Source organism: Rhamphochromis longiceps, linkage group LG20 (genome assembly GCF_057381845.1).
Source record: "Rhamphochromis longiceps isolate RC_006_pf linkage group LG20, R_longiceps_female_GT1.1, whole genome shotgun sequence".
Lineage (NCBI taxonomy): Eukaryota > Metazoa > Chordata > Actinopteri > Cichliformes > Cichlidae > Rhamphochromis > Rhamphochromis longiceps.
The window spans coordinates 6,243,260-6,271,115 of record NC_140576.1 but is presented as its reverse complement, the minus strand read 5'-3'; the positions used below and the strand labels follow the sequence as shown (position 1 = coordinate 6,271,115).

Below are 27,856 nucleotides of genomic sequence, written 5' to 3'. Positions count from 1 at the left end.
TTTATACAGTAGAGCACAGTACAGAACAGATGAAGGTTAGAGAAAATAAATGTTCACAAATTATTTGCTCTACTTGCAAATGTATTGCATTTTCCTTTAAATACTTGTATTTTGGGGTGTTTATACTCTGGGCGCTAGTGTTATTATCTCCATTGTGACTATAAAGAGACTTTACAGAACACAAATAAAAACAATGGTTTGGCTATAGGAAAGGTTTTGGTGTATTTAAGGCTTTGGAAATATTATAATTTTGGCTGATTGCATTAAAAGTGTGTTAAGGGCTACCTAGAGCATAAACAGCACAAATAATTGTGGCATTTCTTACTTTACAACGGCACTGCACTGCCACTTAAAAGGTTTATTTAAAAACATAATTGGAGCATTCAATTCATACTGATTATAGTCGTAAACTGTTGAATGAGATGACCCAAATGGAGACTCTGTAGACAGACTGTAAACACAGACGGTAATAAACCTGAAATGGGGACAAAGTGATGAAAGGAACTAATAAGCTCTCATACTAACAGCAAATTCAACTAAGAAACAAAGGTTCAAAATAATAAGGAAATATAAGATGAAAAAGTAAAGACTAAACAAACTAAGAACCACATAGAGAATATTTCATAATAAACAACAATATAGAGTCCATTAACTGCTGACAGCTTCTTGTAGATATCCAAAGTCTCAGTAAACACCTCCATCAATGCCTCATCAGGCAAGTTGTCATTAGAAAAAACAATTACTAACTAAGCAGATTTCCTCTGTAATTTCATGTGAGTTTAGTTAGTTTTTGTTTTCCAATTTTTTAGTTAACTAACTGTTTTTCAGATTTAGTTTTAAGTTTAGTTTTAGTTAAGATGGTCCCAACCATCTCAACCTTGCCTCTCGAACTTTCTCTCCAAACCGCTCAACCTGAGCTGTCCCATCTTACTCATCTCGTGGCTCAAGAGTTGGGAGTTCGCCTTGAAATCGGAAGGTTGCCGGTTCGAGCCCCGGCTTGGACAGTCTCGGTCGTTGTGTCCTTGGGCAAGACACCTCACCCGTTGCCTACTGGTGGTGGTCAGAGGGCCCGGTGGCGCCAGTGTCCGGCAGCCTCGCCTCTGTCAGTGCGCCCCAGGGTGGCTGTGGCTACAATGTAGCTTGCCATCACCAGTGTGTGAATGTGTGCGTGAATGGGTGGGTGACTGGATATGTAAAGCGCTTTGGGGTCCTTAGGGACTAGTAAAGCGCTATATAAATACAGGCCATTTACCATTTACCATCCTCTCCATCCCGGTCACCCCCAATGGAAACATTGACTGCCGCCTCCACCTCTGCGTTCTGTCTTTTTTTTTTTTTAGAGCCACCGTCTCCACCAAACCACACATCTAGCAGGTCTCAGCAAGAGTGAAAAGCTCTTGCTGCCATCCGTCTGTCACAGATACCCCACCTCTACCACGACAGTACTCTCCACCCTGCCTGGACTCTCTTCTTCACTTCTCTTAAACGCATCACTGATCACAGTGCGAGTAATAAATCAATATATCAGGAGCTCCTTTTTTTTCTCTCTCTCTCTCTCTTTATCCTCCTTCAGCCAGCCTATAATTACCCGATCACGTGACAGCGTCTGTGCACTCTCACCAGCAGGTGGAGATGATGCATTCCTCGGACTTTTATGAATCGCTGCTTCGGGGTCGTGTAGAGGCGGAGTTTTTCTGCTGCCGTAGACGCGCAGGCGGCGGGCTGCAGGCAGAGGGCAGCAGGCAGGGTTTAGCTCATCCCTGACTGGATCACAGGACCAGCATCATCATCCTCCCTGGCAAGGGCAACCTCTCCATAAGACATCAACAAGAAGAAGACGAAAAAGCATCAAATTTTGAAGGGAAGCAGCAAGATGCTGGCCTGCACAGAGCTCATCACCATGTGTCTTCAGTCTGCCAAGCACGAACACTTGAGAAAGCGGCAGGAGCTTGACCACAAGCACAATCAAGGGATCTCATTATTTCAGGATGTAAGTACATAGTGTGTTTTTATATTTGGAAGATTTTTTTTTTAAAGAAACACATATGTCATTTCTTAATAATACATCTTTTTTAAAACGTATTTTTCTCAGTAGTCTTGTGTGTGATTGCATTTGAACGTGTTCTGCTCGTGTCCACCTTCTGGGGGTCGTTTAACAAAAGCGCAGGATGAGTAATCCACTGTTCTTCATTCTTCTCTTTGGTTCATACTGAGTTAATGCCAGTCTACTATTCACGTGTGAGTTTGGCAGCAGCACTATTATGTAAGAAAGGTGAATGCATGCACATCATTGCGTCAATTACAAAACACAGATATCCCGGACGAAGCAATCTGACATATTTTCTTTGATGGGACTGACCTTTTACCTGCTAAGAAATGCAGTGCAGCCTTTTTATTTCAAATTTCTAACAAAATATTAAGGGTCATGCACTAGATCAAATATGTTATTATTACTGCATGATATGATTTTCCCCTCACTCTGAAAATAATAATAAAAATGCCTTTCACAAGTAAAAAGATCCTACATTTTTAATTCTTAACTCTGGAAATTACAATATCCTACTACATAAATGTGCCCCAACTAAGCTGCTCAAAGAAATGCTTTGTGTTTTGTGCCACAATGACTCCGTAGTTAGCCACAAATAAGAAGACAGCGAATTAGCAGCATAATTTCCCAGTGTTAGACTTTCTGACAGCAGGCTGCAAATTAAATTCACTTTCCTCAAGGCAGATCATTGGCCAGCAACGGGGAAATCAGACTGCAGCGAGTGCACAATTGGTTTAAACGCAGTTAGCGGCCATTCTCTCGAGCCAGCACTGCGTTACCTCCAAGTAGGCGTTTTCTTTAATGAACCCAGTATGAGAGATAATAACAGAGACATGGGACTCAGCAATTCTGAAATGAAAATCTAAGACAGTGACAGAAGTAAAGCTTTCAGTGGGGAAAAGGCGGTTAAAGCCTGCATTAACACACACCTGTGTTAACTTGCATTAACAAAAGTATTAGTGATTAGATTTGGCTCACTTGAAATTACACTTCATTGAGACTAAGCATTAAAATAACTGCTCAAATCAGTGCCCAGATGTGTTTCCAGGTGGCAGCCAAGTGGTGGGCATTGCTAATGTTGAGGCTTATGAATGACATGTATTCTAGTTGTAGGAAATAAGAGTTGGATCTCATTTTAAAGCATCTTTTCTCTGTTTACTGTCATGATCTCTATACATCCCTGCTCCAAATAGCATGTCATTAACCTGCAGTGAGTCCCCTATTTTTATTTACTGTCTTCCACACAAATAATTAATGCTGTTACACACACTTACATCTGTAGTAAGAGATCCTGTAAGCTTTTCCTTATTTTCTGCCATGTTAATATACTTGATTACTACTCCAGGCATGTATGTTCATAATTAACATGGACAAACATTTGAATCATGAGGTCATGAGGTGCAGAATCAAGATCCACTATAAGAGAAATACGGATTATTTTGAAGGTTTAATAATGCATGGCTAAAAGAAAATGTCAGAAATTAGCGTAATATGTTACTTTTAATATGCTTTTCATTTTCTGCACAGTCACTTCACAGCTCCGTTTGGCTTCAGGGAGCTTTTTGTGTTTTTTACCATTTGTCTATTTAATTAGATACACTGAAGGACTCGGTTTAACAGACTCAGACTTCAATCTTTCACATTCCCAAGTTTTCTCTTTTTTAGTCTTTTTGATATAATAATTATTTTCAGTGCCGTCCGTGTAATGGATGGCATAGAGATAAGAAGATGTAGCTCTCTGTAGTTTATTAAGGACTCACTGTGACTTACCAGCTTACCGCAGTGACTGATTTTTTTTTAACTGAGTAGCATCCATGCTGCTACTTTTAGAATGTCTTCATTGGCTCTGTGGGATAACAACACCACCATCGACTCCACCAGCCTCCCACAGAAGGGCCGTAAATCTTAGCTCTTGTACTTCATCAGACCTGTATTCAAGTCCTTATGCCATCTTAGCTTTATCACAAGTAACCCTTTAGCCAGTCAGCTAATGACATGTCATCATTAGTGAACATCAGGTCTGTATTATGCTTTGTCCCTGTTACATTAATGTTTTGATGTAAGGCACTACAGTGTACCTATTGATGAAAACACAATGTAACAACATGATTTTGTTGGTATTACACTCAACAATAATAAATGCAAATGCATGATTTGTAGTCGGGTTCAAGCATTGCCCTTATGTGGTCACTGGATTGAATCGTGAGTACAGTTTTTGTTGTGTACATGCTGTGCAAAAGTCTTGAGACATCCCTCATTTTTAAATATTTTCCTGCCAATGTGCCAGACCTTCTTGTAACTTTTTAAACGTGATGTTGAGCAAAATTTCTCCTGGTTTTTCAGTCCAGTCCTTGTACCCAACATTTTTCAGAGGAATTTAGTTTGTTTGTTTTTTAAGTCACCCAGCACTGACCTGTGACTCATTTAAGCATATAAAAGGCACCCTGCTCAAGGCATGAACCAGTCCTGTGTCTACACATAACAGACAGCTTAGCATAGGACATATTTTTAATTCCATCTATAAGCATTTTGTTCCATTTTCTTTGGTTTTGATCTAAAGAAAATGCTTCAGATGCAGTCTGGAAGTTGGCAAAAACCATCAATCTGATTGGCAACATTTTTAGTACAAAGTATACATGTATTGTATTAGACTCATTAGAAAAGCCAAATCTGATTTATTTTTACACAAATATCTCTGGAAAGCCTTTAAAACGTCTGCCTCCGTCCCTTCTTTTAAAAAAACTGTTTTGAAAATCGGCACATAACTAGGAAGTCAGATATTTGCAAGGCTTTTTTTATCACCCCTACAGTTCTACTGGACTTTTTTTGTGTAACAAAGAAAAAGCATCTCTGAGTCTATATATCCTCCACTAAATATTCAGAGCTGCAAAAACAATATTGTTTCTGCCACTTCAGAAAACTCAATTCAGTCCAGTTCTCTGTTTATATTGCAGCCATTCACAACAACAGTGCCCTCAAGACACCATATATTGTAAGGTCAAGATCCTAGAATATTAGAAAGAAACCCCAACAACCACACTTCCCCCATACAAGCAAGCGTTTGGTGACAGTGGGAAGGAAAAACTCCCTTTTAGCAGGAAGAAACCTCTGGTACAAGCATGCTCAGGGAGTAGCTGCCATACCCGATTGGGGTGAGGAGAAAAGGAGAGAGCATAGGGAGACAGAATTTTATACAATATTTTATAAAATTTTATGCAATTTTATATAGATGACATAATTTATTATGTAGCTGGGTCCTCTCATGATCTGGCCATTGCAAATCTACAGCCTGCTTTTGCTCAAATTCAGAAATCTCTTATCACACATAAACATGATTTTAAGTCTGATTCAAAATAAATGCAAGATATTGCCGTAAACTATCCAGCACACACCATGTCCAAACCCTTCATGGTCATACAGTTGAAACTGTTGATTGTTAGAAACACTTAGGACTCTGGCTGGCTAGCTTGATGTCGATTGTAAACTGCAGCTGGTTTGACCTTTGTTTACCTTCTGCTACAGTGCCTGGAGGAAGCTTATAGGGGAGAGCTGCCATTTTTTTAATATCCACCCTTTCCCCCTGTTTTTCCTTGGGTGATAGGAAGTTGAAGTGTAGTCTTTTTGTTTGGCTAAGTTTCGCTTTAAGTTAGAGCTGTTTTGTTTGTTGTGTTGGCCTTGGGTCTCCCTGAAGCTAAGTCATGTATGCTTGATGCTTCCCTCTGTTAACCTCTCAGCAGTAAAACGTTTCAAACTGACCTCTTTCCACTTTTACGTTACCTCTCCTCACCCCCTAGACCTTTTTCGGGGATGTACCAAAGATTGCCTGCTGACTGATTATCTGCTCTGTGACTGAATTTTAAAAACAGCTCTTTCAAAGCCTGGAGATCTATTCCTGAAGGCTACGAGAAAGCTTGTCTAAGAGAGTTTAGGGTATATTGATTATTATTAATGGTGGTCATACCAAATATTGATTTTCAAGCTATTAGAACTCTGCACTCTGTGTTTTCCTTGTATGTTGTATTTCCATGTGTGGTTGCACATATTTCAATGCTAAAAAAAAAGAAGTGACGCTTGGGACTTTTGCACAGTACAGTGTGTCTTCAATGGAGGAGGGATTCTGTTTAAATGCTCGATGTCAGCAGAGTGTATTGAAGCCTTCACACTCCGATGTGCTTGAAAAGTGACAGCTGGATGCAGCTTCACCACTCCAGTGTATTGACGCGGTTAATCCGTCAGACACTGGACTCTATTGATCCACACACGGTAACTGATTAGCAAAAAAAGATTTGGTGTTATTGATGATAAGGCTTTAGATAAGAAGGATTACTATTCATGGTATAAATAGTGACTATAAAGGAGTGTTGCTTCTGCAGTCTTTTCACAAAACTGTAAGCATGACAGCCCCTGCGGAGGAAAAAAAGCATGAAAGGTTTCACTCTGAAACTCCTCTGGGCGCCACACAAATGTCAGTATTGCATTTCCTGAGATATTTCGTGTCTCTTTTGTTATTGAAATGAGGAAATTACATCTCCCCTTAAACATTTTGCTGCTCATACAGAAAGAGAAGAATGGGCTAAGTTTCATCTCACACAAATAAATTGCCTCATACATCTTTAACTTCTCACTGGATGGCTTCAAAATACAAAAATCCTTGTGTCGGTTAATGTCAGCCTAGTGCTACACATCTCAATTGCCCGTGTTAAAATATTGTGCTTGCGGACCTTAACGCCTAAACACAACTTTTCTCTTTTCTTGCAGATTTTACGCCGTGCAGACAAAAACGGTGAGTAAGCAAAATGCAAATCTAATTGGATTGAACGGTTAATTAAAACTCAATTAAAATTTTGTTGAAGGATGTAGCTTTGGTGGCTTCGTTCAGACAGTGGCCTTGGTGGAACTTATTCTTCCATTTAATCATTTAATTGTATCGCCATCCTTGTGAGATGCAGAGGATTTGAATAACTGGGGTCAGGTCCAGCTGCATTTTTATTTATTTTTTGGTTTTGTGATGGGATTGGATTTGACAGGATGAACTCCTACAGTTCCCCCTAAAGGCATTGTTCATATCAGTGCATTGCCAGCACCACTGCTCATCTCAGTGATAGTCATGGATATAAATAACACATATTGTGAGGTAATGCATATGCAAATGATCTAACTATAGAAAAACTGTTGCCTTGGCTGGTTCTGCTCTCCTTTGTAGAAAACACATTTTAACTTCGAGTGGTGCAAACTCACCTGAGAATTGCAATAAATGTAAATTCAATGTTTTCTCTTCGTAAACGTGTCCCTGTTTCGCTTGATTAAAGCGATGCAGTTTCACCTCTTTACTTCAAAGGGAATTTGCTACATCAATGTCTCCTAGGAGAACGCAGAGAATTTAGTGTTGCTTGAAAAACACAGCTGACAAACAGGGAAATGTTTCTGTTCTCAATTTTGTATTCATGCGCTGCATCTTCATTTAATGGAATGTAAAATGCAAAAGTGTTGAGTTATTAATGCGTGTAGAGTATCTACGGACTCTGATCGCTTCCCTCTGGAGGACGTTGAACGTGTTGCGTAAGAGCAGGATTAATGATGCAACGTGCCGCCATGAGCAGAGGTTTTCCGGGGTGCCCCACAGCTCGTGTGAAGATACTGAGATGTGAAAACAGCCCTTCAGTATGTGAATTATAAATTGGCACATAAAAGATGAATTTTTTTCTTTGGGTCTGTTATGAAAATAGAAATAAAGGGCGGGTGGATTTTTCTTCTTTGAGGCTGAGTGTTAGGTGATAATAAGTGAAGAGCATAGCAGCTGGAAGGCAGCAAAGGTGGGAGTGTACAGTAAGGTGCATAATTTGTTGGACAGAGACCTAATTTTTGTAGTTCTTCTGTTCACTACCAGAGTGAATTACAAATAAAATATTCAATATGTGAAGTGCAGACTTTAAGCTTCTATTCAAGGGGTTGAACAAGAAATATGCATCAATTATTTGGGAACTGCAGCCAATTTAATGCACAATCCCCCATGTCCAGAGGCTCATGGAGGAGTTTCATGACATAATGTCGTAAGTGTCTTTTCACTGTAACTAACTCCCCCCCCCCCCCCCCCCCCAATACAACCCTATTAGGTAAAAATTTTAGAAGCGGCCAAATCTGTAATCTGGTAAATTTATTCAAGGAACCAATTAACTGACCAGTTCAGACTGAAAGACCACAGAAGACAAGTAAAGTGCATGATGACAGAATTATTTCCTTGGATACTAAAAACAACTTTACCCCCTGTTGGTTGGTTGCCCCCCAAAAAACAAAAAACATCTACGTCAAGAACTTAGACTTAAACTTCTAGAAAAGCCTGCACAGTTCTGGAAAAAGACAGAAGAAACCAAGGTTAACTCGTACCAGAATGATAAAGAAAGAGCTCATGAAGCATACCACACCATCTGTCAAATACGGTGTAGGCAATGTTATGGTGTGGTGTGAATGACTGCCAGTGGATCACTGGCGTTAAGTGACGATGTAGCTGCTGATAGAAGTAGCAGGATGAACTGTGAAGTGTACAGGGCTATACTCTCCTCAGATTCATTCATTCAAATGTTGTAAAACTGATCATTCAGCTCTTCACAGTCCAAAAGGATAACAACCCAAAAGCATACTGCAAAAGCAACCCAAGAGTTTCTCAAGAAAAAGAAATGGGATATACTTCAAAGGCAGAGTCAGTTCAGGTCAGTTATCAAATACAAAATGAATACAGAGAGACCCAAACACAAGCAGCAACTACAGGCTGCTGCAGTAAAGACCTAGCAGAGTATGTCAAGGGAAGAAACACAGCATTTGATGATGTCCATGGTATGTGATGGCAGTCAGGCAGTCATTCTCTGCGAGGCTTTTTCATTCTAGTTATAAAATCAGCCCTTAAATTCAAAATTAGCATGTTCAATTAGTTTAGACCCTCCAAAAATAGGGGACTGTGAATAAAAATAACTGCAATTCTTAAAAGTAAATGCAAAACCCCGTTAAACACCTTGAATTAAAGCTGAATGTCTGCACTTAAATATATGAATTAAAATTCAGTGTGCTAGTGCAACTACAAAAATTCTGCCTTTTTTTTTCTTCAGAAAATGATGTTAATGAGCATAAAAATGTACAGTGCTGTGACAGCATTTTGTGACGGTTCAGGTCTGCTCCTCGTGGTTTGTGTTTTCAGCCTGACACGCCCCGGCGCTCACACTCTTTGTAGAAAGAACGAAAACTTTGCAGCATTCTTGTGTTCGTTATCTTCATTTTGCAGCTAAACTCTGCTTGGCTCTTATTTCCTCAAACTCACTGAGCTGTGCACTGAAGAGGAAAGTGCCGCCTTCCAATCAGTGCTGAGTAGGCTGCCATGATATACTTCTTGTACTGTGGATTTTAATGAGGGCTGTCTGCCAGCCCACTACACTCCTCTTTGCTATTGTAATCAGGAATTACATTTTTAATAGATCAAAAATGCAACTGCACAAATATGAAGTAGATGCTAAATGCTTTTAATCTACAGGCTGTTTGCTGAGATTCACTTTGCTGAGATTCACTTTTATCACCAGGAAAAAAACAATAACAGCCATGAAAAGCACAAATCAGCAATTTTGTCTGGAGATGAAAAAACAAATCAACTCATGGAGATGTGCTCTATATGATGAGGTGTATTCTCGACCCAGAGATTTTTCTCTACGCTTCTTTTCATTCATTTTTCCTTTTGTTGTTGATTTGTTCTTTTTGTATTTCAAAACCAAGTTTCAAATGCATTTAGTAGATTAAAAAAAATATGAAAAAGGCTGATATCTGAGGGTGTTTTGTAAGTTTTTGGCTGCACATACATGATCTTTTGCAGTTGTCTAATTGTTAAGGCATTTGGTGCTGGAGCAGAGAGACAGGTGCCAACAGCAGCAGAATTGCAGGGATGTGCAAAAGTGATGCCGCGCTCGCTGTATCGCTACATCACCTTTGTCATCTTGTTCAGTTTGTGAGATGCAAATGTGGTCAAAAATCACTATCAACAAATTCAATAAACTAGTAGGTCTGCAATTAACCATCAGTTAGTCTATTTAGTAATAAATGACCAATAATTCATAGTCTAAAGATATCATAAACCCGCTGTTGTTGGCATTGTTTGGCATTCATGGTTGGAAATGAACTTTGGGAAATATTGCTGCGCATTCATTTTTCCGCTCCTCTGCTGATTGGTAATCGATTTCATACACTTGCTCTTTGAGGCAACACATACAGGATGTTTTTATCTGCGGCCTGTTCTCACCTCTGCTTTTCAACTGAATCGCACCGATGGGCTTTATGAATTTTTAGCAGTGCTGCAGTCTTAGCCCTTTTAGGTTCAGGATTTCCTCAAGGGAAGTGTTCCTGGAAAGAAATGCTCTTCAGTACGGGGGCGATCGTGTCGTTTAGGTTGCAGTTAGAGCTACAGTTTTAGTCAGTGTGAAGTGAGACAATTAAAGCCAGCGAGCTGCTTTGCTTCTGTCATGAGATTTTGCAACTGTCTTAGTAGCTCTTTAAATTTCCCTGTGGAGGTGTTTATTGACATTAGTTTGTCGAAATAAACTGGAATAAACTGACGCAAAACAGGAATAGTTTTTAATTAAATCTCTGTCTGAGAGGTGACATTAGCCAGCTTTAACTAACAGTGGAATGAAGACACATTACAACAAAGTCACGTTCATGATGAGATAGATCCACCCTAAACGGTGTGAAAAAGTGTTGCACGAGCTTCATAATAAAATAACTCACAGTATTCTCTTGAGAGGAAATTTGGCCGCTCTCATAGTGTGCAGCCTCAGAGAAAGACGTTTGTGTTGTGCATTAGTGCAATGCACCGCTGTGCATTTTGTGCACGCTCCTGGGTGTTATGGAGGAAAATATGCAGACTGCTGTCATAGCCTGCTATGTTTTTATGTTGAATTTACAGCATGTATTTATAGTTTGAGAAATACATGCATGTACATTTAGAATATCTGTAATTATGAAGTCTATTTTGTAGTCGTTTTTTAAATTATCAAACACCTGAAGGTGTCACTGATATGATCAACTAATATTATTCCAGATGCACCAATCCAGTACTTTCTCCCATCCTTTCCTTTGATTATTATCCTTTTTGGGGGGACAACTAAAAGAGCTATCAGTTATAATTACTTAGTATCTTTAGATCTCATTTTTGCCCATTAAATAGTGAAACTGAGGGCTGGTCAGGAGTCCTGTAGATGAAGTACATGAATATACTCTATTAGTTTGCTAGATAAACACTGCGGATAGCCAGGAGATCAGCCGTTATACCACTGCCACTTTGATCTTTAAAGCTGCACTTGCATAATGCGCCATCTGAGCTGCACTGCACTCGGCCGCCTTAATGTGGTGTGAATCTCAAACCCAAAGCAACTCCGATGGAGAAGGCTGGAGAGTGGGTCAGAGGTGCAACAGATTGTGTTTACTCCCACATCTTGTGGAGATTTTTTTTTTTTAAACAGGGAAAGTTTGAGAAATTCACTGCGATTCTTTCTCCACAGCCACACTGCAACAAATGTTCAGTGATGATACATTTTGCTGGGAGGACTTTCCCGCAAGTGAATCGTGTCCAGAATTATCCACAGCGCGAGCTGATGCGAAGTCAAAATATGACATGATTTACTTCTGGCTCAGGGCTGTGAGCGAGGGCTGGCATGTGGGTCTCTGAAGGTTTCAGCGCCTACAGAAAGACGTTGGTGGTGGCGTGTTTGTGAGCTTTGCGTTTACCTCTTGTTACTGGTTAGGTCTGGACCCTGCAAGCTGTGCGGCACAAGGCATCAGATGCTGAACATGTTGGTATCAGACTGGTTACAAACTGTGCTCATGTGATGATTGTCCAGAAACTGGAGTGATGGAAATGAACTGTTGCAGAAATTGAAACAGCGGGTACATTGGCTTGCCAATTTTCTTCTCTCGTTTCAGTGAAGAAATCAGACGGTGTTAATAGTCAACTTTTGAACAGAAAATCTGGTGCTCAGTTAGATCATTATTACTCTGGAGAGTTGGAAATCCAGCTCTTATCAGTATTAAAAGAATGATGATTTATTGTAACAATGGTTGAGGGGAAGTTTTACCATCTTTTTAGGGTTACATTACTGTAAACCAAGACAGAATTTAGGACTAGGGCGGTTCATCAGAAGTATTTTTTTTGCAGTAACACCTCTGAGTTCATCAGTAATGTGTTTGCATCACAGAGACAAAGTGTCTTTGTTCCTTTACACTCGATTATGGGCAAACTCTTCATTCAGATGCTGAAACACTGAGGCTTCAGCTAGGTGTAACTTTCACAAGCATCTCTCCTTTCAGATGATGGGAAGCTGAACTTGGAGGAGTTCCAGTCATATTTCACCGATGGCATCCTCACTGATGAGCAGATGCAGGAGCTGTATTACTCCATCGACAGGCAGCAGACAGAGTAAGCTGATCTTCCTTTTGGATGTCCTCCAATTCTGCTGCCATCTGTAGCCCCTCCTGCTTTCCTGCTGTCTGGCAGTGAAATGTCAATACTGCACTTCAAATAATATGATGCTAATATTTCATAAAGCCTTAATTCTTGTGTGAAAGCCAGAGGGCTTGCAGCAGCCTGCTTGATTAGCTCATTAGCAAAGATATGTCTGTAAGATATATAAACATTCACCTGTAAAATGCCTGTTGGTATAAAAACACCCAAGAAACCTTTTTTTGTGTCTGAGAGAACAATAGTGATGGAAGCTCTGTGCTGTTGGCATCACTTATATGCCAACCAGTCACAGTGAAGACATTTCAGGTGGTTTAATCTATGCTACTCAACTTCATTGCTATACTGTTAGCAAGAGGGTTGCACAGCATCGCAATGAAACGCTAAATTATCAAATTTATAACAAATTATAACAAAACAAAATGTTTTATAAGGTTACACAATCAGATAACCATCCATGAAAGGTGACTGAAGGAGATAACAGCTTTTTCTGTTTTCAGCATAGTTACGAATCTATGGACAGCTATATATAAATATGAGGAGTATTTTGCTTTATTCCTGGTGTTTTTATAACATTTACTAACAGTGGGCAGTTAATCTATTTTTGTTCAGTATTAATTATCTTAGATTGTCAGAATCTACAGGTATGTTTATCGTGTCTGTGGTTAAGAGATGACTAAGAGGAAAAGTGATTTTGCGCAAACTGTAAGAGTCACACACCGAGGGCTTTTAAACTAAGCATCTTAAGTGAAGTGTCACCATGTTTACACCCTGTGCCAAAGCTCCAACTGCTCACCAAGATGGTAACCAGAACCATTCAACAAAAACAGTTGGTCCTTCAAAAAGCTTCCTGTAGAGTATGTGTCTGTCTCAGTAGAAGAAACAACAGAAACAAGATAGTTACCTTAAGTCAGTCAGTGGGGATCATCCCCTTTGCAGTATAGGCCAAGCCTCGTAACTGCTTATCCAGCTAGAGTTTTGGAGGTTGTATCCCTGCTCCACCCGGCATTGGGCAAGAGGTGGCTAACTCCATGTATAGAATGTATAAGATGCCAGCGCATCAAAGGACTTGCACACGATGAGACCAACTACTATTTGAATTAACATCAGCTCCTACCATACTTTACAATGTAGGAAGAAGTCAGAGTACCTGGAGTGAACTCAGGCGAATGGGAAAAACATGCAAACTCCATTAAAAAAGAGTCTTTGTGGTCTTTGACAGGAAGAGTTGAGGCCTTAGCGTGATAGACAAGTTTCATTAACATGGTTCTTTTGTCTCTTTGTGACTCCCTCACAGCAACCTGGACATAGACAAACTCTCCGGTAACTATCTTTTATTTATTTTATTTTACCGACTTTACTTTAAAATTCATGTGGTGCATTAGATCACTTTAACTGTGTGTATCATGAACAGGGGGAGTTTTGATGCTTTTAGCTGTTGATGTTGGTCTGATAGTGACAATAACTCAAAGATGTGTGTGCATCAGTGTTGCTGACTGATTTGTTGCCAGATACTGATCCTCTTGTGAAAAGCACTACTTGTGTTGTGCTAGTCCAACACGAACCAGATTATAATAAGTAACAGTTCTTCTCCCATTCCAGAGTACTTCACTCCACACCTGGGAGAATACGTCAACGTCCTGTCTGCTCTGGAAAAGCTGAATGTGGCCATTCTGAAGGCCATGGATAAAACTAAAGAGGTTGGTTATGGTTCCTTTCACCCCTGTGCTGTGTGGATTTTTGCATGCCAAGACATATAAACAGCACAATATCTTTCCAGTAATCCATAAGCATCCTCGATCCTTTGATGTGTTAAAACTTTCCTGTTACTGTCTCAGCTGTCAGTTTAAAACGCTGCCACAGTCTTTGCGATCAGTGTGCTGTTGCAGTGAATATTTCCCATCGTGAGTGACTCTGGCAGTACATTTTCAAACATGAGCTCAAAGACCTTTAAAAGATGCTTTCTCTTACAAGGCTTGATAAACATGGCAGCTGTTGCTGTTGTAAATCACCTGGGTAACTAACCAGCAAGGTGGGAGTAAAGCAGTTTTCATGCAACCTCAACATTTTGACCTCATTTGCAGATGGTCAAATTAGAGTTGGTGGACTTATTAAAGATGGCCACACAGATGAATATATAAATATTAATGATGTAAAGAACTGAATCCATGATACTTGTTTCCTGTTACAACACATCACAAAGGTGCTCTGTTGGGTTGAGAGCTGGTGACTGTCAAGCTCTCAGGTAAATCAGCTGTTTCTGAAATAGCCTGTCTGGCACCAATAATTATGCTATAATCAAAGTCACTTTACTCGCCTTTTTCTCCATTTTGATGCTCGCTTTGCATCAGAATGCATGCCTAAATGCAGCGAGTTGCATGCATGTGATTGTCTGGTTAAATATTTGCAATAATGAACAGTTGAACGGCGTATCTAATAAAGTGGCCGGTGCCGTACATATATTACTATGGCTGAAATGTCTAACTAGTATAAAACAGAAAGTAAAGCTGAGGCTGATGGGAATATTAATGTGTGCACTTATTTGTGCAGACAGCTGGAGGCACACAGAGAAAATCTATCAAGCAAATACCAGCAGGAGGTAAAGGAAGTGAAGGACCAGCTCAGGCATAGGGACGGTAAAATACAGGAACTGGTGCATGAGAAGGAGCGTCTCTCTGCCAGGCTCACTGAAAGGCTTTGATGGCAAAATGCAGCTCTCAGGAGGAGAACCTCTGAAAAGAGATAGCAGAGAGAGAAAATGTGGTGCAGAAGAATGAAGCTAAGACTAAATACAGCCTAAATAAATAAAAAAGAAGAAGGTGGAAGGAGACAGTCTACAAAAAAATGAAGCGACAAAATAAAAATCTGAAATAGGAAAATCGACAAGTGAGGAATGGAAGGAAAGATCTGCAATGAGAATATGATGGACCATCAAGATAATGAATGTCAGGAAAAGATGCTGAAGCAAGTGCAGAAATACTGGAGGCGGAGAAGACACATATGGAGGAGGCAAAGAAAGAAATGGCAGAGCCAAATCACATATGCTACTGTGACCTGGATTTTACAAATTGAAGGGCAGTAAGTTTAAATAAAAAACAACATCCTTGACACATTATTGGCTCAGATGGCTTAAAATGACAGTTTTAAAATGGCTAAAATAATCAATTTAATTATGAAAACATGCAATGAGTTGTAAACTAACTAATTAACAGAGCACACAGGCAAAGATACTGTGAAACAGTTAAATATGAATTATAATGCTTGCTGTGTGTTCATCCACCTGTCTAGGTTTTTTACAAACACATCAGTGAGCTGCAGCATTAAAATGCACATTATTTCTTCATTGTTTTTGTTTTGAACACCATTATTTCATATCTAGCAACCAGTACGGCATTATATTGGCTCATTCACATCCTTCTACCCCAAAGTAGAATGTTGCCTTCAGATAAAGAGAAACAGTATCTCACAGAAACAGTAGCCTTGGACTGTGAAACATGCTAATTAGAGCGTTATAAAATCTTATTTTGAGACCTGCTCGAGCAGAACAGCACGCTTAATATTGCAAGAGATGTAGTGGGGATTTAATTGTCCTGCCCTGACAAGTAGGGCTGTAATCCTGTTGTGTTAGGCGGGCACACTGGAGAACAGCATCAGAGAACTTCCACTAAGACTTAATCGATAGCTTAGCTCAGTCTGTACTGATCTCGAGTAGCCCTTTCTGTTAAGCCGACTGGTGAATATTTATTTTGTATTTGGCAAACGATGAGAATCAGGTGGAGTATAAATGGATGTGGACTCAGACTTATAATGAGGCTGCTTTCTGCGGTTACAGGAGGTTATTTTCACTGGAGCTTCTGCAGTGACTGATGACTGTGCTTGGGCAGTAGTGGAGTGTAGATGACAGTAACTAAGGCTGACAAACCCCGCAGCTGTCCAACTGACGTGACGTCGCGCAAATGCACCACAACCACATGACTGCATTTCTTTCTTTTGCTCTTCCTCTTTCAGTGTCCAGGTTTATTATTCACTCGGGAGGATATTCGGCTTTCTCTCTCTCTACATCTCTCATCTTCAGCACAGCCTTGCTTTCTGGCTTTTCATCTCTCTTCTCTGCATCACACGTGCTTATAGCTCATGCATTTTTCATATTTCAAGTTGGTCAAAAAGCTTTCTTTTCCCTGAAAAGGTGAGGCGTTTTTCAGCCCTCCCTACAACGAGGGTTACTTAATAAATTGCTACACCAAACATATTACTAATTGTATAGCTATTTTTATCATTTTTACCATCTCCTGGGGTGAAAAGAACACATCCACTCTGGCGTTGCAGCTCATCTGTCTGCTCATCAAAAAGAAAAAACAGAAAAAAAGACAGAGGTTACTTGTGCAGCACAGCTCGTCTTCTGCCGATAAATCACGCGTACAGAAACACGGATTTGAACAAGACTGGCCAACATTTATCACGTCTCGCTGTCACTTCTCCTGAACTCAATTTGGAAATGGCACAGTGCGATGGTCAGTGTGTTGAGGGTCATTGTGTTCAAAAAGTGAGCTTGAAAAGATTTATAGATTTCTAAAATGCAGCAGACACTGCCCTGAAGCTCACAGTGCTCAGAGAGATGTCTGAAAATCAGCCCCAGGCTACATTATTGGTGAGATAGCTGCAAAGCAACACATCCCACTATATGTTGTTGTTGGCTAAATGATGTTTTCATATTACTCAGCACGGATCTGGTTTGTCATAGAAACACAGCTCTCACACTAAACTGGCTCAGTGGTGGGTGAGAGCTTATTAATCATTTAAAAACATAGTTGCAAAAAAAATCCCCAAACGCTGCTTTTGGCTGCTTCTTTTTCACAAGCGATCGTTACAGCGTGTAGCTCCATATATTTGCAGATTTCTACACTGGATACACTTCCTGACACAAATCTTTTAGGGGTTTGCAAACTGGGGAGCTTTTGCTTGTTCAGCGAATGTGTAACTACTAAAATTTGGAGCCACTGACTGAGAGAGTTAGAGTGGACTAATTGATCGAGTAGTGCTGCGTGAAACTCGGCACAGATTAACGCAGATTCCTCTGGTTACTCAGACTCATGCCATCGCCATGGTTACTCACTGCAGGGACACTTGATGAGTTGCTTCGTTGGTCTATTATCGTTTGACAGGCTAATGTAAATCTCGTCTCTCACTGTGATTGGATAAGACTTTGAATATCATGTCTCTCTGTGATGGTTAGAAATATTTCATGTGTTTTCAAGCACAGACTCAAGTCTTTCTCAGACGAATAGTTTACCCGGCAACCTATTTTTATTAGGTTATAGCCTAACCTGATAATTATGGCCAGCCACTTTATAGGGTACCCCTTTTGCCACATTATTAAGTACACCTCTTCTGACTTTATTAGGTACACCTATGGCCTATTTTCTTACATTCACTGCTGCCACTTTTACTAAGTGCATGTGTGGCCACTTTATTAGGTAGCGCTGTGGCCTAATAAAATTGCCGGACAATTTTTGAGATGCTTTCTCCCTTCAGCTTTTCTGGCCAAACTGTGTACCTCTAACTTTTTTAGCAGCAAGCCACAAACCACGCCCTGCAGAAAAACAGGCTCAGTGCTGTTTCTCTAGAAATTGCATTCTATAGTTAAAGAAGCAATTTTCAATGCTTACCAGTTCAGATAAAAACTGAATTGGCTGAACCAGCTATTACAACAGTGGAGCAGACCAAATAAAAAATTGTTGGACTACGGTAACAGTTGTTTCACAAATGATACTTCTATCACAGCTGATTCCTTTTCTTCGTTTGTATTTGAAGGAGTATCAGGGCTCGTCAGTGTTGGGTCAGTTTGTGACACGCTTCCTGCTGAGGGAAACCACCACCCAGCTGCAGTCCCTTCAGTCATCGCTGGATTGTGCTATGGAGGCTGTTCACGACCAGGGCTGCACAGGACGGAGGTTAGTGAAGAAGCCCGCTGACCTGCCCATCCAGAGGATGGCCAAAAGGCCTGGTCGACGCATCCAGAAGAACATGTGTCTCTCCCCAACAGACCCTTACTCTGGCATGCTCACCACAGGTACTTTTCAGGGAAATGGGAATAGGATGCGTGAGGTCATTCTCATAAAGTTTGATTAAAAAATTAAGATTGAATCATCTCCGTGGGCTGGGCTGAAGTTATGTTTCTGGTATCAGGGGTCAGTGTGGAGCCAGACAACCACTGGGGCTCCCAGATCAACCAGCTGGAGCAGCTCATAGACAAGATGGAGTGTGAGGTTTGTGTAAAGGAAGTTTTTGTCACTTTCTTCCATTTTTCAAAAGATGTGCTTGATGTCTTGTGTCATGGGTGTATTTTTAGCATTTTATTTTTGACAGCAGAATCAACTCAGAGGGAAAGCAAATAAAATGTTCCACTAAATCTTGATTTATCGGTTTGCTTTGAACCTAAGAGAACAATAAACTGTATGAAGCTAAGCTGGGTAGAGAGAGTGTAAGATGCATTAAGGCTTTGTCTGCTTTTGGGAGGATCAAAGTTCACCACAGGCTTAGCTGTTACATATAGAAATGTTGAGCACACCATTCAAGGCCTACTGTGTGTTTGCAAATCAAGAATTTTGCTTGAAGCATAAGATACTTGTTGACAGAGGAGTCAGTTTGTAGAAAGCGCAGACCCGAGCGACTCTGCACCCACAATGGAAAGCATGCATAATACATCAGCCTGAGAATACATATATACTGTGTTGGGCTCCAATCAGGGAGAACACTGATTAAATTCACAGCCAATGGTGCTTAAGTACAAAGGTTTGGAATTACTTATAGTTTGCAATAGGAAGCCATTATTTTGATTGGAGGTGTGAGAGTTCATTTAGAATTTAAATTGTCATGTGATAATATAGGTAGGACAGATGTCAGTGCTTCGGGGATGTTAAAATAGCCTGTTAACATGTTCATTTTCTTATCTTGGGTTTGCAGACAAGAATTTAGTACAAGTGAGGGCTGGAGGAGGGTTAATATGAACATGGTGATCTCTTCCTTGTGGAAGCCAATGGTTTGTGACAGGCTGTAACTGGAGGCTGAGCCATTTCTGCTGCTGGTTCTCGTTCTGCTCGTGGCTGACTGAAATATTTTTGACCCCATTTTCAGAGTCCACATCTTGAACCTCTCAAAGAAGACACATTGGCAGGGACATATAAATCAGTGAGTCTAGTGTGTGCCAAATACAGATTTACTATATACACATAGATACTATATGTATATGCATGTAAAACACTGATGCCACTTTAATATTTCCGCTAGAACATACTTCTGGTCCAGAGACAAATGTCTGTGAAGGAGAGAGACGTGGAGCGGTTTCAGCAAGCTCTCAAAATCTACACAGATGCCACTACCATCCAGCCAAACAACCTGCAGTATGTCCTTTTATCTGCCTCTGTGCCGTTTGCCTCAGGATCTCTCTGTGATTTGATGCAGCTGCTTTAAATTGCTTCAATTTTCCCAGACATGGGATAACCCCACTGCCCTCTTTTCTCTCTCTCTCTCTCCCTCTCTCACTCTGTCTCCTTTCATTTCTAGCGTGTCAGTCCAGAACTTGCCAGACAGATCATGCTTCATCATGTATGAATTTTGGCAAGACCGTCTCTCCTGGATGAGGTAGGAACTCGAGGATGTCTTTTGCGAATTTCAGTGCTCAAGTGAAATTCGATCAGCACACTGAGCTGCTCACAAACTCACTTTAAAGTGTTCCTGCCTTGTTGGGTGCAAATTGGCAGTCTCATCCTTTTCATCCCTTCTTCCTGTCAGCTACCTGCAGTCGTCCATCAGTAAGACCTTCCAGGGCTGCGTTATTGACTCGCTGGAAGAGCCAGAAATGGTCTCAACCATGCTTCTCCCAGGTACACAACAAAACAACAAATTGATTATTGCAGCTCATTGAAAGCTGCTCATTTAATAAACAGAAATCACAAATTATTTATGGCACAGTCACATTAGAGGAATTAAAAATTACTGCAACCATCTGCAATCAACTTGTGATTTTCGTCGCTTTATAGACAGGGACTAGCTCAACTGCTGTCTTCAAAGCAACTTTGTTGTGTCAAGATAGTGGGGAAAAAAAAGCAATGAGGTAGAGTCAGTCTGCAATTAAATTTGCAATTGAATGGGAACGACTTGACAGTTGCATGCAATTTGTGATAATACAGCGATTAACTGTGATAAATTGGCAGTTCTGTTTCAGTCTGTCGCTATCTACACAACCAGATGTCACATTAAAGAGAAATTAACATTAACTACTACTACAAGTCCCCTATTGCAAAGATGCATGTTGAAGATGAGTTGTTTTTATTGGTGCAGACTGACTCAGACTGATGGAAGCTTGTTGGAAATCTAGACAGCAATTATTTGCAAGCCGTTGCCAATCTGTCTGAGAGTGATTGCAGTCAGTCCAAGTTGGGCAGCAGTTGTTTGGAGACAGACGGCCTCCCTCAAGGTGACCTGATGCTGTCACCCTGTCACCCTGCAGTCTACGGTCCACTGCAAGTATTTGCAATCAGTTTCTAAATATGAAAAAAATGAAGTGCAATCACTGGGAAACCTCAGGTTTTTCTCTAGTGTGACTGAGCCATTAATGAATCATTTTAAGAACTGATTCATGAACCAATTAAGCTTAGCAATTGATAATTATTCTTAATCGTCAATTATTCTTAGTTAAATTTTAAATCTAAAAAATAAGCACTGACTTATGTAAAAATATTGATACTTAGGTCCACATAGTAAATGCAGGCTTTCTGTCCATCAGCTTAATTCTTCTTTTTGTAGGAAATTGTAGAGTTAAGGTAATTCATGTGTAATAATATTTGTCAACAATGTATCTCATTAAGTATTGAAGTATTTGAAAGAAGTCTGATAATGATCACCATCCAACATTGTACTTCCTATTTTATTTATCCATGTTTTCCTTAAAAGAAATCTCACATAATCACTGTCTGTATCCTGCACAGGTTTAACAGAGGTGAAAACAGAGTCAATGCTACCCTTAACCGAACTGAAACAGGACTACAAATTATTACTCTGCATGTGCTGGCAGCCAATTATTCGTTAACAAGTTGGCCACGTTGTTATTGTGTTTGCAGCTTGTTTCTGCTGCCCTCCGATGGCAATAAAACCAATCACTGGTGCTTTAATATGTAAATTACCCCATGCCATATTAGATCATGAATTGTAAGCTTCTCTTTCTGTTGCCATCGCTTATGCGTTTAGCTCGTGCAGAGGCCATAAAACACTGACGTCTAATTATTGCTTCATTTGACAGCCTCTTGGTGGATTATGAACAACAACTGATGGAGCGGAGCTGCTGTTAACATACACCCTGAAAGCAGGAGAACAAGGCGATTGTACAATCGCGTCTTCTTCTTCTTCTTTTTGTTCGTTATTTGATATTAACTTTTTCCTAATGGCATGACCAGGATTGTTTCAGCGAAGCTATGCTGCAAGGTTCTAACAAAAAAGACGGCAGGTCAGTTAAATCAGTCCACAGTGAAACAAACCTAAACCTTGGGGAGAAAGAACTGAGGCGATGCAACGTTTTATTGTGTGATCAGGATCTGTGCTGATGGTCATTTCACAGTGCGGGCACATTTCCTGCTGCTGATTTAATAGACTAACAAATATTTAAAAAAAGAGAAAAAAGAATATATTTGCATGATGTCTTATTTCTCAGTGCTAGTTTTCTTTTTTTCCACTCAAAGCTTCATATTAGAGTAGCTATAATTGTCAACAATGACCAATAACTGATCCTACCCATCAATGCTCAACACCTGTCCCTCAGTACAGATGAAAACAGACATCGTGGTAGGGTTAACCTCCCCTTTTGTTCTCTCTCTCTGGTATCGTGCTTTGCTGTCTCCCTCAAAGCTTTTGCTACCAAGCGCTCATTTTGCTTATGGTGTAGACAAGCCATTAAATAGTTAATTATCAGTCACAGTCTGCATCTAGAAATCTGATCATCTGTGTCACTCCTGCACTTTAGAAAAAAATGGACCTTATTGTGAAGAACTGATACTTATAGTAGATTGTTTATTGAAAATATAGAAATAACAGGCGTCGAGCTGCACCGAGGAGCAGTACTCTAGATATAAAACAAAAGCCATTATTTTACATTTGCAGTATGTAATCTGAAGAGTTTAATGGTACAGTACAAACAAATATAAGTTTATATTTTGAGTACAGAAATTAGGCAGGATCTGTTCTGTGTATTGAACCGTGTACAGTAATTATTGAAAGCTGTAGGTTGTAGGTAGTTGTTGTAAATCACTGGTAAATGTATATTCAGACATTTGGTACGTTACATTTTGATAATGTGAGGAACGAATGTGCTGGATCTTTCATTTAAAGTGTTTCTCATTTCCTTTGTGTAGATTGTACAGTTATGTGGATGCTATGTTTGTTTTCGGCATGAATTAAAGTTTGACATGTTGCTGACATGGAGAGAGGCGTCATTTCTTAAGGGTCAATATGCTTGTTATTGCACACTCCATGTATCGAGCACTATATATTTTTATCTCAAGTTGTCCTTCCATTGTGTTATACAGCCTAAGAAGCAAATAAAAGCTTCTTCTTTGCTCTTAAAATGGAAAAAAAAAGACTTTCAGCATTACATTTCATTAGAATTCATATGAGAAAGCCATCAAAGAAACAGGAAAAAAGAGGAAATTATTTACATTCTCCCCGCCTGAGTAAGACTGACAGACTGAAATATCTTTTAAATGTAAGCTTGTCATATCAGCAGCTAGAACCTTTGAGAAACGTCTACAAAGCAGCGGAGCAATTTCAAGCCCACCTCACACTGAAACTGGGGCAATTAGCTCATTCTTACTCTTTAAAATCCCTCCCCCGGCGCACAACCTGAAAGAACCTGGGAAGTTTAAGCCCCAACTTTGCACCAAGCAGCTAATAGCTCGCATTCACCGTCTATTTTCATTCGTCAGAGCGCGTAGCAGGTCGCATTGGACTCGTACAGCAAATAAGCTTTTTAAGTTGTGGATTCTTTTGCACTTTGTGTTCGAGAGCTAATCATCATTAAGCTTAAGATATGTACAATAAACCTCACACTGGAGGATTTCCTTTGAGAGCTGACACTGTTTTACTGCATTACACTTATTATCCACAGGTTGGCTTTGAGAAGGTTCATTGTAGCACGTTGTCTCTCATTATAGCATTAGTCAGATCATTTGTAAGAAATGAAGTACTTTGTACATTAAGTCTGAGTTTCTCACATGATTATAATAAAATATAAATCTTATGCCCTGCTGGTGGATGGGATGAAACCCAATGTCTGCTTCCTGAGAAAAAGCAAAGGTTCCTTTTTTGATTTAAACTATAGGAAAGGAAGACGGTGACGGCAGGAGGTCCTTTACAGCTGGAAAGAAATCGTTCTTTCACTTCAGAGCTCACGCCACAGTCCTTCCCTGCTGCTATTTTTCTCCCCGGTGACTGCAGGACTTCTGCAAGATGCAAGGGACAGAACAACCACCAGCTATGTGGCCTATATATATGTTCCACTGTGTCTGTAAGGCATGAATTCAGACATAAACTCAGGCAGCATGGATTTCAGTCTCCACAGAAACCTATATAAAGCACATTAATGGTCTTTTAAAAATTTCCATGTGTGAATTGTGCAAAAGATAACAAATATCTATTAGACAGTACTGCAGACGCAAAATTAGGTAAGTCGGGAAGTGCATTAATTGCCTGTAAATGAATTCTGTTTGTGATGTTTGGCAACCATTAGCAGACCGTCTATGACGCTAATGTGCCCGAGTGTCACTACACAGTCATTTGATCAATTAGGAGCTTATTTGCAAGTGTCTGTGCATGCATATCATTAAAAAATTAGTGGGGAAAACTGTTGAGCACCAGATGAAGAAGGATAAACAGGCTAAGGAGACATGACGAGAAGGGACAAGGCGGAGTACGTGAAGAGACTGGGACAGACTGGCAGAGGAAAATCAGGGTCAACTGTCAAGAAGCGTTGAGGCTGAAAGAAAGCAAAGTCAAGTAGAAACCCTGATCTCTGAGTCCTTCATATTCGACACGCATATGCTCACAGACCAGTGGGCAGACATCTGCTAAGCTGTAGCATAACAGAAGGAAGGAGAGAATACAGAAATGGATACAGTTACATATCATGTTGCTGTTTCCAGGCCTGCTTAGTGACGGCTGATCAAGGAGGGATTACTGACAGCCCAGGGCAGATGATATATTTCTGGAATTAGAAGGCGTTTGATCTGTCTTATCAGATGGGCTCTACTGCCTACTTTCATTGGTCACACATTTACATTAGAAGCAGATGACACAAACAAAGACGGAGGAGGATAGTGGCTCATAAACACAAAAGCCATGTAGCTTTTTGGATTTTTTTTTTTCTCTTTTCAGTGCTGTGGAGCTGCAAAACACAACGTGATTAGGTTTAAGTCAGAGCTATTTCATTTTATACATCATAATCATTAATCTTCCCTGCGAGCAGCGGAGTGTGTATATTGGGTTGCTAAAGGGCTTTGCAACCACAGAGATGCCAGTGGAGACAATCCTGGAAGCATATAATTACATCTGTCTAACAAAGCTTCACATCACTGAAAAATGACCTTCAGATATTTGTGATTGTATTTTTTGGGGTGGAAATAGAGGCAGCATCACAGTGTGTTAATTATATACTGAGTCACAAGCTGGACAGTTTGCCTAGACAAAATATACAAGAGCACCCTCACAGTAATGGAGCAGTTCAAGAGGAAGCGAGAGCCCAGAGCACCGCAGTGAAAAGCCCACTCGCTCACAGACATATTATATGAAAAACTAGGAGAAAAAATGGTAAAAACACAGTACAGCACTGAAGAGAAGAAGAAAGGGGGCGGCAAAGTAAATCCAATTTGGAACATCATTATCTTCCAGAGGCTGAGCGGGGTTATCGGAGGGAAATGTGAGAGCTTTTGGTGGAGGAGGGCTCATGAAAAGCATCATGAAGAGAAATGTGAAACAGAGAGGAAAGCCAGCGGGTGATGGCAGCTGGAGGTGGTTGTGCTCTGAAGTGTTAGAGGGATGTTTAATTTGCACCATAAAATATGGGAAAAATTAGTGATGAAGACAGGAGGAAAATAAATGAGTAAAGAAACAGGACATGAAACTTTTCGAATGAAACATTATGAGATAGAGGAAATATCCAAATGTTTGTGGACATCTCTATTTTACGGTGCTGTCTTTTTCCTGTTTTGAATGAGGTCCGTACAGAAATGCCAAAAATAACAACTGTGCTCTAAATGCAACATACATAATGTAGATTCATACATCTACATTGTACTGCATGTGAGTTTGTTTTTAACTTTGGGGCAATTTTTTTAAGACCCAATTGTTCTGATGTTCTGCTTCACTTTGGGTCATTTAAAAGTGCATTCACCATGAAGCTATTAATGCTTCTCCTAATTTATATAGTAGCAACAATAAAAAGAGGTATCTGCAGTATAGGACGTGTAGGATGGAGTGTAGGCAGGATGCTTGGAGGACAACAAAAGGATACGTAGAGGAAAATGCACAAGAGAGCACGCGAGAGAAAAAAGATGTAATGATTAAAAAAAGCATAATTCAGACCAGAGTGAAGCAGCCTGTGAAATAAGATTACACATAGGAGATAGCTGTAAGTGAGAAGAAAGCCGGAAGCATCAAAGTAACAATGAAGGGCTGTAAAAATAGCAAAGACAAAAATAAATGAAAGCAATCCAAGAAAAACATGGAAAACATAAAAAAGAAATGATAGACTCAGATTCGTAGGCCATCACACAAAGCAAACTGTAAGAGAGACAGGAGGATATTACACTGATTAAAAAAAGAGATGAGTTTCCTTCGATTTTTGCATATTTGTCACACTTACATGCTTCATCAAAATTAATTTTATATTAGAGAAAGATAACCCAGGTAAATACATTATGCAGTTTCTAAATGAGGATTTCATTCATTAAGGGTTGAAAGCTATCCAAACCTGCCTGCCTGTGTGAAAAAGTAAAATCTTGTTATATCATGAATTAACTGGGATTTTTTTTTTTTTGTGGGGGGGGGGGGGGGCAAGCTGAGTGACCTGGTCAAACAAGAAATCCCCTAGACACCAACATGTCTGAGAAATGAGCTCATGAAACTGAAAAACAGATAAGAAACAAAGCCATGGATCTGCCGGTCTGGAAAAGGTTACAAAGCCATTTTAAAGGCTTTGGGACTCCAGTGAACCACAGCGAGAGCCGTTATCAACAAATGGAGGAAACTTGGAACAATGGTGACCCTTCCCCGGAGTGACCGTCCTACCAAAATGACTCCAAGAGCGTGTCAACAACTCATCCAGGAGCCCACAAAAGAACCCAGAACAATGGAAGAACTGCGGGCCTCGCTTCAGTTAAGATCAGAGTTCATGATTCAACAATAAGAAAAAGACTGGACAAAAATGGCATCAACGAGAGAGCTCCAAGGAAAAAAACAACACAAATTTCCCAACAAACAACTTAATGATCTGCAAGATTTTGGGGAAAATATTGATGCAGCTGCATGCATGCAGTTGCATCAATGCAACTCTGAAATACAGCTTTCAAATTAAGACGCAGCTTTCTAGACCAGCCCCCAACAAAGTCCTGCTCTGCAGACTTCTTCACATACAGTCAAAATGTTCTTGCTCTGTGAATGATGGTTTTTTTTTCTACATCCTGTTAAGTTAAAAGACACTCTTTAGGCTCATTCGCCACCGTTTTCTTAAAATAATCACTTCCTCTATCAGTGTTTTGGGGACTGTAGCCTATGATAGCAGGAAAAGCGAGTACACAATGGACAGGACTCCAGTCTACTGTAATATGGTAATGATAATATTCACTGCTTGTAACATTACATCACTTGTCTTAGATAAATCCAGGAGATTTTAATGGAATTGTTAGTCATGCTATAGATAAGGCGTGATATTTTCTTCCAGCCTGTGTGTTTTTAAATGCCTTAATGAAGCATTACCTACTAGGCTGAACTGTAGAGTAAGGAAGAATTATAATGATTATTTTTCACAGCTGTTTGGCCCCTTAAGACCTTCTGATGTTCTTACAACAGCGGGAACACAAGCAATTAATATTGCTCAAACGGTTTAGTTTGTATCCACTGGATATTCCTAAAATGATAAACAAGTTCACACTGTGTTTATAAATGTTACTGACAAGTCACTTGAAATTTTACTTTTTTAATATATTGCTGAGGCATTTACATTTGAGTTTTCCTCTTTATATTTTTAGTGGGAAAATACTGTAAATGTAATATTATAA

At 40.0% G+C, this 27,856-nt stretch overlaps 1 protein-coding gene across 1 annotated transcript; it reads left to right on the top strand.

Annotated features, from left to right (window-relative positions):
- Positions 1-1,742: 1,742 nt before the first annotated feature.
- Positions 1,743-22,986, top strand: LOC146644788 (N-terminal EF-hand calcium-binding protein 1-like). Its single transcript, XM_085393577.1, has 12 exons — positions 1,743-1,990; positions 6,806-6,830; positions 12,386-12,494; positions 13,834-13,859; positions 14,139-14,236; positions 18,348-18,606; positions 18,723-18,802; positions 19,671-19,724; positions 19,824-19,936; positions 20,100-20,177; positions 20,328-20,419; positions 21,835-22,986. The coding sequence occupies exons 1-12, from the start codon at positions 1,874-1,876 to the stop codon at positions 21,861-21,863; spliced, it is 1,080 nt and encodes a 359-aa protein (XP_085249703.1). The 5' UTR covers positions 1,743-1,873; the 3' UTR covers positions 21,864-22,986.
- Positions 22,987-27,856: the final 4,870 nt, after the last annotated feature.